At 43.2% G+C, this 18,631-nt stretch overlaps 1 protein-coding gene across 4 annotated transcripts; it reads left to right on the plus strand.

Annotated features, from left to right (window-relative positions):
• Positions 1–187: 187 nt before the first annotated feature.
• LOC124051429 (amyloid-beta A4 precursor protein-binding family A member 1-like) lies at positions 188–18,289 on the plus strand. 4 transcript variants are annotated; one of them, XM_046374797.1, is made up of 14 exons: positions 188–636; positions 1,132–1,312; positions 5,504–7,529; positions 8,089–8,451; positions 8,921–8,960; positions 9,222–9,367; positions 13,573–13,605; positions 13,945–14,031; positions 14,214–14,414; positions 15,550–15,729; positions 15,913–16,125; positions 16,411–16,530; positions 16,778–16,918; positions 17,779–18,289. In XM_046374797.1, the coding sequence occupies exons 3-14, from the start codon at positions 5,580–5,582 to the stop codon at positions 17,848–17,850; spliced, it is 3,546 nt and encodes a 1,181-aa protein (XP_046230753.1). In that variant the 5' UTR covers positions 188–636; positions 1,132–1,312; positions 5,504–5,579; the 3' UTR covers positions 17,851–18,289. The 4 variants fall into 4 exon arrangements, with proteins under 4 accessions (XP_046230753.1, XP_046230750.1, XP_046230754.1 ...); XM_046374794.1 differs by lacking the exon at positions 1,132–1,312 and having other exon boundaries at positions 189–636; XM_046374798.1 differs by lacking the exons at positions 188–636; positions 1,132–1,312 and adding an exon at positions 658–795.
• The last annotated feature ends 342 nt before the right edge of the window (positions 18,290–18,631 follow it).

Below are 18,631 nucleotides of genomic sequence, written 5' to 3' on the forward strand. Positions count from 1 at the left end.
ATGACCAGATTTGGGAGACAGCAACAAACACGCATGAAATTAAACAAAAACATGTAAGAATATGGGATTATTGCAAAAAACTTGTAGACATTTTCCACATTGGTTAGGGTCACTTTCTGTCTTTAAAGTAACTCCAAACATGAAGCATGAAGCGCTGAAGACTATGAATACCTGGACAAACTGGCGGGTTACCTCTTGTCCAGCTCAGGTGTTTTAGCAGCCTAACTCAGGAGCGTGTTGAGATCCACAGGTAGATAACAGCGACACCACCGTCAGAGCGTGGGAGCTTAAGCGCCAACAGCGTTGCAGTGGGCAGGCAGAGCCACGGCAGCGCTGCGCAGGGCAGGCTCCTGGTGGTGGTGGTGGAGTAGGTGGGACGATGCTCCACTCGTGGCCGTAAAGAACTGTTGGTGTGTGCAGCTCCAGCATCAGCAGCGTGTGTAAAGGCGCTTTGTGCATCGCTAATCCGCTCTGATGTCACGGTGCAGAAGGAGGGGCTGAGCTCTCCGCTTTAATCAGAGCAAGTTGTCTGGAGGGACAGGCAGAGCCAAACCAAGCCGAGCCGAGCCGAGCGAGCAGGGTCGATGTGTGTTGCCGCAGCCGGACCTGGGCCTGTCCTCCTCCTCTGACATGCAGGTAAAAGGAGTGAATGCCACGTCCGGCAGCCGGTGACGGGAAGCCGGGTTTAGTGTGGGGCGGGAGGAATGTGCTGGGAGTCGTTTTCGCTTATGGCGGATCCGACACCTGCGGAGATTTAATCGGCATCGTCGGGGATCGAGGGAGGCATTTAGACAGGTGACAGTTTGCTGCACTTTTACCTTCAAACGGATGTCAGGCAATTGAGGTGTACATTGAAAGACTGTGTGTGTGTGATCCCCGGGACGTAGCGCGCATCATATCCAGAATACACCGTGATCATGTGTGATTTGTGCCATATAAGCGCATTTTAAAAGGCGGAGTGTAGGACACGTCGCTAATTGAAAATAAGAACCCATAACGAAGGATTTTGCCCTTTTTAAGAGAATAAAATCGTTTAAGTCCACGGCAGGGGATTTAAGAAGCGAATAAGCCTTCAAAATAAAAGCACTTGCCAATTTGGCACTTGTTCATGAATTTATCTTCTCCCTCCAGAGCAATGGCGTAGTCTGCATGTAAACACAGTGTAAGTAATAAGACTATTGATGCATCTCAACACGGACCATATGTTCCCTGAGTGACTGTGCTTGTCGCTGTGGCGTGTCTGTGGGAGAGAAATAAGGACGATGAATCATGCTCCCAAGAATAAAAAAAAAGATGAGGAGAATCTTCTAAAGTAAGGACAGTTGTAACTAATTATTATTTTCTTTGTTAATAATTTGTTTTAAATGTCAGATAGGAAAAGATTTTCAATATTCAATATACCCCAAAGCTCAATTTACAGTAACATAATTCAAAGTAAAGCTATAAGTCCTCCCAAGTGAAATAATTAATAAATATCAGAATCTTTGTTTAAATGTGGTTAAAGGAACTAACTGGTTATGAAACTGTTTCAATTTAAAACCGATGCCTCTGTATGACCCAAGCAAACAAGACCACAAGGGAGAAGATTATTATTCTTAGTGCTTGCCAACTGGTTGGATTCAAGAACTTAAAACTTTTTTTTTTTCCTTACACCACAGTGCTGAGGATAAAGTGACAGCCTACACAGGCACTCAATACCTTTACGATATCGAACGAAACAACATAGCACCAAGTAACATTGTAACTTCCCCAGTCAAACAGTGTCTGTATTTGATTCATTTTGCACCCCGGTCTAAAAAATTAAAATTTGTATGGCTTTGCTTGCAGCCAATCACCGCAAGCGTTCTTTGACTTAATGCATTTAATCCATACAGCCTGTGGTGTGGAGAAGTCGTGCATGGTGTGTCAGATGAAACTGGCACTTTAAAAACTGGTATTGGTGCTGATGTCATAAGTTTTTAAACGATACCTGGCGCTAGTTATGACATTTTGTTACTTTGTCACTCTCCTACAAAGATCTGTGTTTAAAATAGAAAAGTAGTTTTTTTCCCTTCACTTACTTCCAAAACAAATGCATGTGCTAGCCAGACCTTTAATGGCGGAGGCTGTGGTGCTCTTTCCATGTTTGTCCACAGGGGGCGCCAGAATGAACTGCACCAGAGCAGCTTAAAGCTTAATCAGTGCAGCTGTTTTTAATTTTACAAACAAGGAACACACAGCATTAAACAGATTCACCTGATGAGTGAAACAGTCAGTGCCTCTACTTGTTTGGTCTCACAGACTTGACAATTTTTTCACAAGGTTTTAATTTGTGTAAGTACCGCCCAAGTCACCAAATATCATAAGGTTATTGACATTGTCCACGCTGGACATTACGCTCGGGTCCCTGTGGTCTTGATCTGGTCAATATGTCTTGGCATAGTTGTGTCCTCTAGAAAAGCTAGAGCACAAACAAAAGTATTAATTCTGAAATTAACGACACGGACCCTTGAATTTGAACTTGAATACATAAGAATCAACTGGTTGCTGTCACTGCTATCAGCTAGCTATTTAGGACCAGGCCCTGGGAACAAAAGTGTTCATTCTGAAAATTATATTGTTAATGCTTGAAATGTTTGAGTTTAGCTAAAGACTGCTTCAAAGACGTTGATACAGTGTCACTTCTCCAGTCTCTCCAATCTCTCCTTCTTCAGGTTTGTGTGTATACAGTAGTGAGTCAGGACAGCAGACTCTACTGTAATGCTGTTTGGTGGCGAGACAGTTATGGTGTGTTCCTTTTGGTCTTGTAAGTCATTTTCTGAGTTGTTTTCCGACTTCTGAAGCCGGAAGTGACAAATAGAACGCCCTCCTTCCAACTCAACTCGCAGAAGACGCTGACTTCACAAACCAGGGTGGCTGCCCAGAGCATTGACTGTGAATAAAAGCTGTGGTTTTGTGTGTTTTTAGCCCATTTGTGTTTTAGGTACCTAGCTATGGACTTGTTAGTCATGAAATACCACGTAATGTGTTGTTTATCAACTGGTGCTGCTTGTAGCTGGTCGATGTTGCTATAACAACAATGGCTGAATAACATGACAAACGATCTGTCTTGTGTTGTGGTAAATCAGTACAAATTGAATGCAGTGTTGATGGTGGTCACCAGTCAACACTGCACAGTGTGTCCTGCTGGCGGTAGTGGATTCAAATGCTCTCCCTCCACGCTGTGGGACTCACTGGTGAATAGATGTATTCAGTGAAGGTCCTTGGAAGTACGTATAGCACGTGTGTGTTGTTGTCAGTGAGAGCCTGTCTGACAGTGTAAGATCAGCGAGTTAATGGTCTAGTAAATCCCCCACCCCGCAGCTTTCACTGCAGCCTGACAGATGGAAGTGCAGTGCTCGGCTCTGGAGGCCTGTACGTTTCACTGCCAGTCTGCCAGGGCCATCTGTGACCCGGGCAACCCCCCCGAGTCACCCAGCCATTGCCGTCCAGTCTTAAACTCCAGCCAGCGAGGAGTCCGCCCTCACTCCTGCTGCGTGAATTCTTGTTTCCTTCCTAGCAGTTGTGGTTTGTGCTCAGATTACAGGATCAACATTAACCTTTGCCCTTTGTGTCTTCTCTCCATACACGTGTTTGGTTTTTAAGTTTAGGATTTATTTATCTGTACTTACAACATCACAACTACATCAGTAAACCTTCTGTTGCCTCTTATTTCAATTTGAAATGTGCTGTTCTTGGGCTGTCCTTCACAAAAGAAAAATAAGGGAAACACTTAAGCTCCTTGGTCCAGTTTGAAATCCCTTTCTTTCATTTGTAATAATCTCAGTATAGAAAACACCAGCGATGATTTTTTTTAGGAGTCTACAGTCTTTAAGATATTCATTAAGTGCACAATAAAATGTAGATGTCTCATACATGCTGTCAAATTTATGGGTTCTTCTGATCATTGAGGTCAGATAAATAACTTATGAAGCTCAGTGGAACATATGGAGTAGCAATAATTAGAAATGCTTTTAAGATTTCACGTAGACCTCCTTAAACAAGCTCTAGCCTTTTTCTTTCTTTAAATCAAACTCAAGTATAATTCGGATCTGGTGGCCTTTGTCAGCTCGTTGACCTCAGACACAGCAAAGCTCGGGATGAGAGATAACTGATGGATAACCTGATAGGCTCGTCATATTTAATAAATATCAAAAATGGGCTTCTCACTCGCAGAGGGCATTTATTATTCAGCTGGCTGCCCTGTTCATCTCTTTCTGTCAGGTCTTATCTGATACTGAGATGTCCCTGCTTGTCCTTCTGCCCTGCCCTCTCCTCCTCCTCCTCCTTTTCTCTCTTCCCGTCCTGTGCCATCTGCCAGCTGCTGGTGGATGGATGAATGTGGTGCAGATTAAAGTGCACCACACACCCAGATGAATCCCAGAGGATTTAGGGTTTTGCTATTAGCAGTATAGAGACAGGGAGTCCCCGGCCTGATACGCAGCATCGCTTTGATATTTGCTGTTTGTGTGAGTGTGTAATATTGAATTTCCCTCGGGATCAAGAAAGTATCTATCTATCTATCTGTCTGTCTGTCTGTCTGTCTGTCTGTCTAATCGAGTGGGAGGCTGTAGGCTGATGATGGACCAGGGGGTAGCCTGCAGTTGGTTGTATGAAGTGTTTTGTCCTTTTTTCAATGGATGCACTTAATAGCTGGGTTAAAAAGCCTGCTGACCTTGGGCAGCCATTCACAAAACCATTAATGTCCACATTCACATCTGTGGGCCATTTAGAATCCATAGTGAACCTAATCTGTTAAGACTGTAGGAGGAAACCTTTTGCTGAGGCTAACAGCTGCACCGCTGTGCTGCCTATCCTTGATCTAGCTGAAAGAATGCTGTCTTTTGCTTTCCTGTCCTCCTTTTTTCTCATTTATACAGTTTTGTTTCTTATTTGCTTATTCAGTCACAGAAATGGGGACTACAATGGAAGTAGCTGTGTGAATAAGAGAGAGTTGGTGCTTAAAAGAGAAGTTCGTACTTTGTGTTAAGCATACTGACATAGTATACTTATAAAATGTCAAAAAGGCCCTTCACAGCAGTGACCAACAGGCAAAAGATATTCAACTGACAAGATACCAACCAAAGAAGCATTAAATGGTCATATTTAAGTTTTGTTTTCCATATTTGGATCCTAAATGCCAAAATTAATAAATTAATTTTCATAACTGAGTTTTTCCTGACTGACCAGATTAATCAATAATCAGAATAATCATTAGTTGACCCACAACACAAAGAATATGTACAGAAACGTTTCCCAAAATGAGACAAAGTCAAAACAGAATTAAACTAAACTCTGCTCAAAGTAAATGAGCAAGAATAAAAATCATGCATTTAGTGTCATTTTTTTTGATACTCATTGGCTTTCAGTGTCCAGTCCTAACAGGGATTCTGTTTTACATGTAAACATTAACTAAAGTAAACTTAAACCTTTCCTTTGACCTCTCATGTATGTCATTTCCTGTTTCTGTTTCCGTCTCTCCCAGGCTGTGTTATGAGCGAGGTTTTCTTATAGACAACAGGAGCATGTTCTGAAAATTGGAGTCAGATCACTCTCCAGCCATGAGCCACAACTATCAGGGAGAGGCGTCCAGGGATGCAGGTGAGGAGCACAAGGTGCCCCCAAAGAGCAGGCAGCCCAATGGGACAGCACCCAGCGAGCCTCCTATACGTCGGTCCTGGAGGCCATGTCAGATGCTCAACCAGGATGGGGAACTGAATCCTCATCATAATCATCCCCGTCATCATCATCATCACCCTCCTCACCACCACCACCACCCACCAATAGGTCGTGGACCCCCAAGGCATCGCCGGCGGCCTCCGTCAGGGCAGGGGCAGGGGCAGGGGCATGGCCAAAGTCAGACTCAGAGTCCTGGTCTGGCCCCGGGACCTTCTTCCAGACAAGAGAGTGGTGAGTGTCAAGACACAGAGACTCGTCCCGCCCAGAAACTCCGCCCTGCTGTTGCTCGTTATCGTCGTCATGGCGACCCTAACCCCAGACTCAGAGGTCACAGACGGAGGCAGTCAGTTGAAGAGATCCAGGACTCTTCACCTGGTGCGGATAAGAAAGATGGTCCAGCAGAGGTGCAGGTACAGCAGCACTCATCAGGTGATCCTGTAACAGACCAGTTGCAGGACAGGGAATCTCCTCCCCAGACTTCTGTTGCTGTTGTCAGCCCTACCCACCTCTCAACTGGTGCTGCAACCCATAACATGCCACTTCACTCCCGACACACTCCTCCTGCTGAGCCGGAGGTGGACCTCCAGGAGTGTAAAGTGGAACATGAAGAGGAACAGGATGGAGCTAAGGAGAAGGATGAAGAACAAGAACAAGCAGAGGAAGATGAAGAGCTCTGCTTAACTTCAGCGCCATCCAGCTACAGCCATGATGACATGCAGACAGTTGATGACAAAGCGGAGGAAGGTGTGGAAAGGGTGGAGGAGAATCAGGAAGAAGTGATGGATAATGTAACAGAGGACATTGTAGCTCAGGGAAGTGAAATCACTGATCTCTGTTCAGATACAGAGAGCGCTGCCTCACTAAGTATGGATGGACCTCTTCACAGCCCGCCACCACTCCAGTCACCAACTCCTCCTTCTTCCCCTGACGTTCCTGCCTTCCCCCAGCTGGACCACTTCAGTGAGGATGCCAGTTTGAGTCCCCTGCCTGACAATGACCTGCTACCTGAAGAAGAAGAAGAAGAAGAAGAAGAAGGAGCAGAAGAAGAAGAAGAAGAAGAAGAGGATTGCTCTGAATCATGCTCGTCTCACCTCACTTCCTGCTCTGAATCTTATCCAAAAACCTATGCAGACTTCTATTCAGAGTCCCACCAAAAATCATACCCCAAACCTGTTTGTGAGTCATACTCAGAGCCAAAATCCCATCCTAAAGGTTTCCCTGAGCCCCTTAAGACTTCCTACCCAGAGTTACACAGAGAACCTCGAAAGCAATCTGGTTGGAGGACAGAGCCTAATGAGGCCCAGCAGGAGTCCCATCTAGAACTTTTTACAAGCCATAGACACGAGAATTTACAAAAAGGCGCCCCACCCTCCCCCACCAAGGGCTTCCAGTATGCCCCAAGGCAGGACAGAGACCGAGGTTCACATCACTCCCTTCTGGACCGCTCTGTTGGCTGCAGGCTGCATCACTATGACGGTAAGTCTGACGGTGAGGGTGACAGTGCAGACCAAAGTCCCATTCCCAAAAGTCGCAGGCGGGCACCCAGACAAGCAGAAACCCAGGCCAAGGGCCCTGTGTCTGGGCAGAGCAGCTCAGGAGAGACCCAGGAGGAGCAGACCATGGTGGGTCCTCAAGGAGAGGACTGTTTGAAGGAGTCAGGAGATGCCATCACCCTGGCGATTAAAGACATTAAGGAAGCAATTGAGGAGGTGAAGACTAAGACGGTACGCTCCCCCTACACACCTGACAAGCCTGTGGAACCGATTTGGGTGATGAGGCAGGAGGTCAGCCCCACTGAAGATGGATACTCACTGCAGACTACAGCTGGCCATGTAAGCATGACTTCACCCGTCATTAAATACAAAAACCATCTTTGGGAAAAAAATTTTAAAAACACTGCTGAGACAGCTGGAGTCCCTTTCAGTAATTACAGAATGTTGTGCTCTGCACTGATAATTGTTGTTGTTTAGACAGTGCATGAGACAATACAGGACAGGTTTAACCTGGACTAGAATGAAGACACGAGACGGGAGGAAACAGCCAGCCTGCCTCTGGCCAAAATGAAACAGTGTGCATACAAACAACTCTAAAGCTGTCTTTCTTTGCATAACAAAATGAACATGAACAGCAATTTAAGTGACCAATTTAAGGCTACATTTTCTGTTTAGTTATTTATTTTTTTTAGATTTCTTGGTGCTGTTTCTTTCCCAAAATGCTGAACTATACCTTTAAGGCTACACTGTTGAGTGACATTGCCTTTAGTCTGCAGTATTGCAATAATTAAATTAGATTTCATTGCTTTCATAAACCAAACTGAAGATTTACATTCCTGGTGCTCATTTCATTTAAGTCTTTTCTCTTTTTCTGTTTTCTCCCTCTTTCCTCTCTCAGTCCTCTCCTCACTCGCCCTCGCAGTCGTTGTCGGAGTCTCCATCCAGCTACGCCTCTGTATCAGCTCGTGAGCCGTTAAGTCCGCTTAGAGCTGAGTCAGCCAGAGCATTTCAGCCTCAACATTACCACCAACAGCAGCCCCAACACAACAATCATCACCACCAAGGCCACCATTCGCAGCAGAGGGACAACGCGAGGCTGCCGCAGCCGTACCCGCACGTGCCGCCTAATCAGCGCCAGCAGCGTCAGCAGCAGCAGCAGCAACAGATTCAGCACCAACAACAGCATCAGCAGCTTCCAGCTCAGCAGCCTCGGCCGCAAGTTCAGCCACAGTCGCCTCCGCAGCAGCCTTCTGCCCAGGAGGTGAGAGTTCTCAGATGAACATGCATAAATCAATAAAATACAGTATAAAAGATGCTCCTTATAATGCCAGATCTTGCCAAAGATTCACATATTTTTAAGTCTCCTTCAGTATCAAAGTAATGATTTCCACATCCATAGCTGCACTGAAAAAAGGAACCACTCATGACTAATAATACATTTAAGTTTTATTGCTGCCAATTTGCCACATTTTAAACAAACGCAGGATAAAAAAAAATACTGCAACCTCAAGTAGCGATCCACAGCGCAGCTAACTGACTCTGCAACAACACGGATGATAAATTGTGCAAAGGCAGACAGGCATCTATTTTTTTTGAGATGTTTATCTGCCAACAGCTACATGGCTGACAGCACTAAAAGTCTTTGAGAATTTAAATGAGAGAGGGACCTGCAGAGTGTGAATAGAAACAATAAGGATGCTGATGTTGTTTTTCTCTTTGTGTCGCCTCAGATTCGCAGATCTCTTCCTCAGTTTCCAACATTTGTGGACGGTGAGTGGGCTCGTGAATTAATCAGATCATTCTCAGTTCCCTCTTCCTGCTTTTCATCTGCTAGTATAAAGATCAATACTTGGCATTTACAGTGTGTTTAGTTTTCATATTTCATAAATTTACTGATAGTTTTGATGTTTGGGGTAGAATTTTCCAGATCATTGCCACATCTACTTTTTAAACTTCATAGTATGTGTGTGTGTGTCAGCATGTACATGCATGTGTGTCCATGTGCCTAATGAGTGCATTTGCTTTATGCAGTCCCAGGACCATGTGACCCCGAAGACCTTATTGACGGCATCATCTTTGCAGCCACCTACCTGGGCTGCACCCACCTGCTGTCAGAGAGGACGCCCACGAAGAGCGCCCGCATGCAGCAGGCACAGGAGGCCATGAGCAGAGTCCGGGTGAGGGCACACTACAGCTTAACCGATTGAGTCACTACTTTGTTCGCTTACTTCTTTTTTCCTACATGACACAGAAGTTTGGGAGTTTCATCACTGACATGTGTGTCTGAAAAACAGAGGAGTGCATTGTGGGATTGTTAGCAGAACGTAAAAAAACATGCAGTGGACATTATTTGCTCCATTTCACTGCTGGAATATGTGTATTAAAGTGTATGAAATTCTCAGTCAGTTCAAAAACAGACTCTAATTTTAACATTTTTAAGAGTTTAAGTCATTAGAAAATACCACAATTTCATTTTTAATTTTATTAGTACCTGTCAGTCTCTACCTCTGTTAACAAACAACTCAAAAAGCTTGATCTAGATTTTATTATGGTTTATATCTTAGCATTGAAAATAAAGCAACAGTCTTGTTTGACTGTATAATTATACGTTATATTTTTTGTGCCTGCCCAGAAATATATACAGACTTGCATTTACGTAGTGACTTTTCAGCACTTGCCACATTCACCCATTCATGCACACATTCACACTCTGATGGAAAAGGCTGTCATACAAGGTGCTTTCTCCTATCCAATGCGCCCCATGATATTTCTATGCTCGGCCATTCACACAGACACTCACACATTGATGGAACAGCCATTGGGTGTAATTTGGGGTTCAGCATTGTGCCCAAAGACATGTAGCCAGAGCTCGGGGATAACTCCACTCCACTGATCGCCAGCCTTCTGATTAGAGGATGATGTGCTATACCACCTGAGCTACATTTTTTAACACACTTGGACACTTTACACAGTGATGTAACTGAGGTTCACCTCATATTTGGGTCTTTTAAAGTCAGAAACCCTGAGCAGCCAGCGGGCAAAAAGTCCCTGGGTTTGTGCACAATGCATCATCTACAGATCACTGCTCCTGAGCCACAGTCACACGAGCTTTAGTCCACAGCTCCACTGCATGTTATATAAACTTCTGATCAAGGCTGTGAAGCCCTGGAGACTGCAGACCCTTTCTGCTCCAGTCGCAGTGCATGGAGTCAAACACGCAAAGGAAAAACACTTGGTGATCAAGCTAAGTATAGCAATCCTTAGCAAATGTGGCTTACATCCCATATGAGTTCACGTGGGTTGTTTTTGCTGTTCGCATAAGAGGGAGCATCCAGTTATGATAGTGGATACACCAAAATACGGATCTGTGCTCTGTGTGTGAATGTAGTTCGAGTCAGATGAGGGCAGGTGGTGTTAGGGAGTGAGTAGCTTTCAGTGACAATGTGCCATTCAAACATAGAACTGTGTGAGTGTGTGAGGGATGAGATGTTTTAGAAAGATGAGCAAAGATAGTCTGAGGCGGGAAGAGGACAGGAGCTGCTGAGCCTGACTCTGCTCTCTGGATGGCTGACTGACATTTTCAGGACATCGCCTTCGTTAAGGTCTGAAACCTACAGGGCGGGAGAAGGTTAGAGGTTGTATAATAGATCGAGGGGGATATATAAGTCATTTGACTTTTAACTAGAATGGAAAAGACAGACTGGAAGCTCGCTGTCTGACAGTCTAAGTGAGCCAGCATCTCACTTATAGGGATGCACCAATCTGACACAAGGTAGCGGCTAACGCAGAGAACTGAGCTGATAGCAGAGCCAGCATGAGGTAGCAATTCTTAACTAATAGAGACGTTCATACACCATCACACTGTCGGCTTGTTATATGAAGGTAGCAATGTGATTAAATTTTATTTTGTCCATGAAGCTTTTCTAAATGACCTCCCAGTGAAAAATCCAATATAATGTTTAAATCTACATAATAATTATAATAATAACAGTGAAGGCCTGATAAACAAAAATATTCATAGAAAAGAAAAACATTTCTCACTTTCTCATTTCTCAGGACAATTAAAGGATTAAAAAGCTCATATATGCCTTACGTCTATGAAATATAAAAATAAAGAAGCTTGCAGTATATAGAATGTATTTTGAAGAAAATATCTTGTTTAATTTTTTTTCATGGCCATTAAGATTGAATATACTATACTACTACTAAGTACTAAGTAGTGGCACTGTATAATGTTATATAGTGCTTAATATTACTATAGGAAGTACTGTGTAAGACTGTTGCCATCTTGGATGTCCAAATAGTCCAGAGGGAAGGGAATCTGATGAATCTAAGCTCAGTCCAAGAATAAAAACGGGTCCAAACAAGCAGAAGTCTGTGTGTGAAAATAGATTTCATGAGGTGGACAGTGACTTTATGACAGCCTCAGCTCCACAGGCGGGACGGCATAGAAAGACGGACGCTGATTATTATACGATATGTCTCTCACATATAAAACGTAATACTGGAGGTGACATGACGGCTGTTAACAGAGTGACGCACGGTGACATCCACCACAGGTCGGGAGTCAGGCTCATGATGATGATGTGACGTGTAGCCTGAGAAACACTGACGTGTTTGCTCTGGGCTCAGAGAGGACAACAACAACAGACCATATAAACTGACATTCTCCTTACCGCTCTAACATACTAGCTAGCACTGTGTGTCAGCTTTAATAGAGGCATGAGTACCATCATTTATAGAAGTGAGATTATTTATAGATAAGAACATGAAGCTGCTCTCATCGGAAACGGGAACTACTGGTGCGTCAGTCCCAAGAACCGCAGAATATTGTGTCGCAGTAAAGTCAGAATATAAAAATGTCAAAATCGTACCATTGCCGGTTTCATAACCGAAAATTCAAATTTTTATATATGAACAATATAACAGTACACTCGTTACACATGAAAGCAGAAAATTGTGAGAGACGCCTTTAAAATGCTTTACCAGAAAGCAAAATAGTTATCTGGGTGGAAAATATCCAATTACAAGTACTGAGATGAAATTGTTTATCAAAAACGCCTATAAGAAATAATTGCATAGTAATAAACAAGATAAGTCTGCACCAATCATATCTGCAAACGGGCTCCACTTTACCACGGTTCACTCTGTCTATCATTAATCCAGTTGAATTTCAATTCAATTTATTTATATAGCGCCAAATCACAACAAGAGTTGTCTCATGACACTTTCCAATTAGAGCAGGTCTAGACCAAACTCTTTAATTAGATTTTTAGAGAGACCCGACAAAACCCCCATGAGCAAACGTTTGGCGACAGTGGCGAGGAAAAACTTCCTTTTAAAAGGCAGAAACCTCGGAGCAGACCCCAGCTCAATGTGGGCGGCCATCTGCCTTGACCGGTTACCATCTGATAACTACAAAGCTAGCCGCTGACTGGCTGTCTGAAAATAGTGACGATGATGATGATGATGAGGATGCTGATGAAGATGATGATGTGATTTGTTAGAACATTTATTTAGAAAAGGGCTGCATAAAGAACACAGTCTCTTATCTTTGATCCAGAGTGGTGAAGCTATCTTTGGCTGAATATAAATAATACAAACACCAGCATGCAGAGAGCATATTAGCCAGCATTTAATAGTAACATATTAAACAACCAAGAGTATTACATTGTATAGGTCTAAAGCAGCTAATGACTGTTTTCATTACTGATTGATCTGCTGATTTATTTTCAGTGGTTGCTAACTGAAACTGTTCAACCTGTTCAATAACTGAAAGTGCAGCTCTTTCAATGTGAAAATAACATTTTTTAAAATGGGATTTAATGTAACAAATCTAAATATAGCTTCCACAAATCATATAGCATATCAGGACTACACCTGTTGAAATGAAAGGGACTGCATTTTGAATCCAGGTAAAAGCTATGATCCTTTTGGTTTCACAGATTAGACCCACTTTTAATTGGATGTTAAACCTTGCAACAACACAAGGCACAGTTTAAAGAACAAAACGGTGGCACAACAAGCCAACATTTGGAGACGCAAACCTCGAGCTGCCACGAACACATGAGGTCGCTTGTCTTTCTTCAGGGTCGATTGTGTCACATTGATGAAGAGGAAACTTTTGATAATGTTTGCTGCAAAGGCCTCTGGCAGCCTGGTGTTGTCAGATGTGATAGACAGTAACATCGCTGTCCTCCCACACACACACACACACACACATGCAGCATACACCTTTAAGGTCCTTTTGTCTCTTAATTTGGCATTTGGAATGAAGACAGTCTACAGTGAATGAGGCGATTAGGTTTTTGTCGATCCACCCAAAAAGCTATTTTCTCATTCTGTCTTGATTTGTCTCTACTCTGCTTTCTGACCACTGCAGGCTGCTCAGAAGCAGGCGAAGAACAGGAAAAAGGTATGTTTGTTTTGTGATTTTATAAGTTTCATGTAAAACAAATGACTTGCATATACAAAAATTTGAGTGCCTTTATACAAAGTCCTTCTATGCCTTTTTAAAGTGTTTATGTGCCTTGTTTTCCATCTTTATCACCACCTTGATTGTTCTCTTATGTTTGCACCAGTGCAGATTGCATGAGACATTGGTGCGTTGCTTTTATTAGAACGTTATTTGCTGTCTCTGGATTTGCTGGCTCTTGTGACACCCGCTGCGCTCTGAACACCTTCGTTGCCTGTTCATCAACCTGTTGCTTCATCTGTTCACTTCTTTTCTTGTTGTTTCTCTCTGGCTGCGCAGAGCCCCGACAGGGAGACTCCATCCACTGCTGAGGTTGATCTGTTCATGTCCACGCAGAGGATCAAAGTCCTCAATGCAGACACTCAGGTATAAAAATGACAATATGCTTTGCTTATTTATCAGAAATTCCAACATTCAGTGGTTAAAAAATGTCCATCAGCAACAAATGATCCTTTCAGTAACCTCCAAATATCTCTATGTAGCAGGTAGCAAAAACCCCTGAAGAGGTGATTAATTAAGAGTCCCTTGTATCATGTTTGGATCACCAGGAGTCTTTAATGGACCTGCCATTAAGGACGATCTCCTACATAGCCGACATCGGTAACATGGTGGTGCTGATGGCCCGGGGGAAGATGGTGCGCTCCCGCAGCGCACAGGAAAACCTGGACCACGCAGCTGAGCAAACCACCATGACCAACGATGACAGACGGCTGTACAGGATGATCTGCCACGTCTTCGAGTCTGAGGATGTGAGTTATTGGAGCTTATATTTTGGGTTTATCAGAGGCAGGAAATCTGAATTTGTGAGTACTCTAAATGGAACTGCTTTAACTTTGTTGCAGTCTGCAGTCCAGGACCAGTTTAAACTGGCTTCAGTAGACGTAGGCGAACCTGCTGGTCTCAGAAAAATAAGCCTTCCAGCAACTGACTGTTTAAATGTTATTATCTTGTTAGGTAGTGAACTAGTCACCTATATGTCCAGGAATCACCTGGATTTTGTTTAGAGTTAGCTAAAATTGAGCAGGCCCACCTATGAACCATTTTTAATTTTAACACATACTGAAATTTGGCACTGGCATGTGATGACATCTCTGGAGTTGTTAGAAGTTATCTTTAATGACCTTAAGTCAAAAATTTCCACCAGCTTCCACCTTTCGTGCTAAGCTAGGCTAAACATGTCAGCATTACCTCTGTTCAAAAAGATAAAAAAAATAACTTCAAGGCTACTTGAAAGAAAGCAAAAAAATGTATTTCTCATTTTTTAACCTTTATGCTCTAATAGCTGCTACTAATAATTGGATTAGTTAGTATTAGTATTAGTATTAGGAGGAAATAACACGCTAACTTATTGTGCTACCCAGAGCAGCATCTTAGACCATTAGAGGAACTCTGGTGTATTTTAAACTGTGTTATATTTGTAGGTTTGTCCCTCACTCCTATCAGATATAATAACACAGTACTCACTCGTGTTAATTGCTTAGATCTGAGAGTGCAGTTCTTTGATAAAAAAGAAATAAAAAAATTGGAAAAATAATGTTTATTTATTATTTATTATGAGTTAAACTCTCAAAAATTCAGCTAATCTGTGTCATTATGACTGTGTGCAAATCTAATTAAACAACCCAACAACATCATCAGATTTTGATTAAAATATAATCAAATCCTGATGGATGTTTTGTGTCTGAGGCCACAAAGAAGAGCGCAGACACATGAGCAGGAATGTTTTGTTTTCCTGTTTGCGCCCCATCATGGTACAGTGTGTGTGTGTCATGCAGTGGGATGTAAACAAGCCTTTCAAACATTATGTCTGTGACAGAATTTCCACAAGGTCTATGAACACTATTTACAAGCCCTCGTCCTTATCTTCCTCCCTCTCTCTCTCAGGCCCAGCTGATCGCTCAGTCTATCGGTCAGTCTTTCAGCGTCGCCTACCAGGAGTTTCTCAGGGCCAACGGCATTGACCCCGAGGACCTGAGCCAGAGGGAGTACAGCGATCTGCTCAACACTCAGGACATGTACAACGACGACCTCATCCACTTCTCCAAGTCAGAGAACTGCAGAGATGTAAGTGAGCCAGCAGGTGGCAGCACAGTCAGCCACAGGAGTTTTTCCCATTTACTTCCTGTGCTTAAAATGAGTTCATTTTTACCTTCAAAATAATCAGACCCCCTCCTCTCTCTGCCACAACAGCCTATTGTTGCGTTTTTTTGCGTATCTTGCAGAACCTCAAAGCGCTTCTCTTTGCAGGTTTACATCGAGAAACAGAAAGGAGAGATCCTGGGTGTGGTGATAGTGGAGTCGGGCTGGGGGTCCATCCTCCCCACCGTCATCATCGCCAGCATGATGCACGCTGGTCCGGCTGAGAAGTCCGGTCGGCTCAACATCGGAGACCAGATCATGACCATAAACGGGACGAGTCTGGTGGGTTTACCGCTCAGCACCTGTCAGAGTATCATCAAGGTACGTTGCTGCTCTCAGTTCAGTTTACACCTTTTGGCTTGTGAATTAATTCTTAGTAGAGAGTGTTAGTCACCCTATTCTATTGCCTTCTCTGGTGAACAACTCAAGAAATAACAAAAAATGTTTAAAATTACATTGCGCGGTGTGAAAAACCTTTGTGGAAGATGGTCACATGTAACATTTAGGATACACTTCCTGACTTCCATCACACATCGTGTGTGTTTTAAAGATAAATGTACATTTGTGTTTCTGATGTCTGCCTAACCAGGTTCTGTCTTTCCTCAGGGTCTCAAGTCTCAGTCCAGGATCAAGATGAACATCGTCAGGTGTCCTCCCGTCACCATGGTGCTCATCCGCAGGCCAGACCTCAGATACCAGCTGGGCTTCAGCGTCCAGAACGGCATTGTGAGTATAGAGACTGAACACTCACACACGCATACAGAGAAGGTGATCTACTAAAGACAAGCTTTTATTTTGTTAATAGTGCTCTAAAACTTATATCAGTATCTTGACATTTATGACACGGAGTGGTTGTTATGGTGATGTCCAAGGAGGGACGGGGTTAATCTCTGCTGTCTCTGGTGGCTTGACATGATCCTCTGTGTGTGCTGGAGGCTGCCAGTCTGAGTTGTGTTTTTAACTTCGTGTGCAGATCTGCAGCCTGATGAGAGGAGGCATCGCTGAGAGAGGAGGCGTCCGCGTCGGTCACCGCATCATCGAGATCAACAGCCAGAGTGTGGTGGCGACGCCTCACGAGAAGATCGTCCAGATTCTTTCTAATGCCATGGGAGAGGTAGGAGTTTGCATGCGCGAAAGTTGTCAGTTGTCTGTTGTTAGTGAAACTCAACACTTCCTGTACAGACACTTCACATTAAAAGCACTTGCAAAGGGCACAATTCCTCCCTGAAAAGTATTCAGTTTGAAACATGTAGCAAGTGTAGCAAGACAATAACTCAATAGAGATTTGAAAGAATAGGAAAGTTGATGCAAATTGGACTTGAAAACAGTATTTCTGTGGAAAAATCTTTACAGTACAGTTAACTGCTCCTCCACATCCAGGTAATACACCCCTCCTACGTGTCTTTGCCCAGGTCTTGTAAGTGACCATTGGTATTTGAAACTCTGACATTACTTGAATATGATATTTTATGGTAATGTACAGTATTTAAAGCCCCTTGAAGAAAACTAGGATTTGTAATATTGGACTAAATAAATAAAATTGATCTTTTTATGGTCCCCAGAATGTGATTCAGATAGATATTGGACCCTGGCCCAACATTTTGCTTCATAACTTCAACCTAATAATCCAAAGTTATATTTTTATGAAATTCATTGTAGATAATTTTCATTATTTATATCACAGACTCCCTGATCTCTCACGTAGCGCCAGCATTCAGCCTAGACTTATGTCCAGCCTAAATTCATGTCCATTTTTATATAAAAAATACACAAATATCTGAAGGACAGTTCACATTCTTGCTCCCAAGAGGGCGAGCCCTTTAGTTTTTGTGACCCATTGAGCGTCCCTCTGGCCCCTCTGACCTCACAGCAAGCCTTACATTTTTAGCTTCACTACTGGACAGACTCGCAAAATAACTAAACCATCGGTATGTTGTTTTGTTGTGCTTTTGAATTCTCGTCTTTCTGCTCCAGATCCACATGAAGACGATGCCTGCAGCCATGTACCGTCTGCTGACAGCGCAGGAGCAACCTGTCTACATCTGAACACACACTTCTCACTCTTTTCACTGCAGCACTCCATCTTTCAGTTGTTTTGAACACCTTTTTCCTCTCTGTATCCCGTTTGATATCACTTGACTTGCCTTAATCTGTACAGTGAACTGTCATGTAAACATGTACATCTACAGTATGACAGCAGAAGGCAGATTATCTCACTAGGCTGAGTGTTAATGTGATGTGTGATGTTTGACCAAAGAGGAATTGTGGATTTTAATGTGAATACTTAGAAGGCAAACAAGAGTAAATATTATCTTTGGTTAAATAGCTGTAATATCTGAATGTACTCTAATCATGGTGGACCTATAAATTGTCAGGGCAACCCAGATAGTAAGGGACCTTTAAACCGAAATGGTCAAGCTAAAGGGGAATGCATGTACAATTCTGCTGAATAAACTCAAAATAGTCAGTCAGTTCCAGTTTGTTTTATTCAGCATGAGGTAAACTGGATGCAGCTGCTTGTTGCTTCAGAAAATAAATTAAGCATCAAGAAATTACTGAAAGAACATTTCAGTCTTATCAGTGTTAGGGTTAAACTTGTGCGGCTTCTTACTCTGAAAATGGGGGCGCGACAAGATGGTAGTCTTTAGTTGTCAGTATACGATGGTCAAACAGCGTCTTCTGACATCAGAATTTGGGAGGGGTCGTTATTCTTTGGTTGGGTCGATCGCACCCTTTTCATGCAGCGACTGGCCAGCTGTGAGGACATGAGAATGCACTCCATCACATTTGACAGAAGGCAGGCATCTCTACAGCCAATATCTTTAAA

The sequence above is a fragment of the Scatophagus argus genome, chromosome 20 (genome assembly GCF_020382885.2).
Source record: "Scatophagus argus isolate fScaArg1 chromosome 20, fScaArg1.pri, whole genome shotgun sequence".
Lineage (NCBI taxonomy): Eukaryota > Metazoa > Chordata > Actinopteri > Scatophagidae > Scatophagus > Scatophagus argus.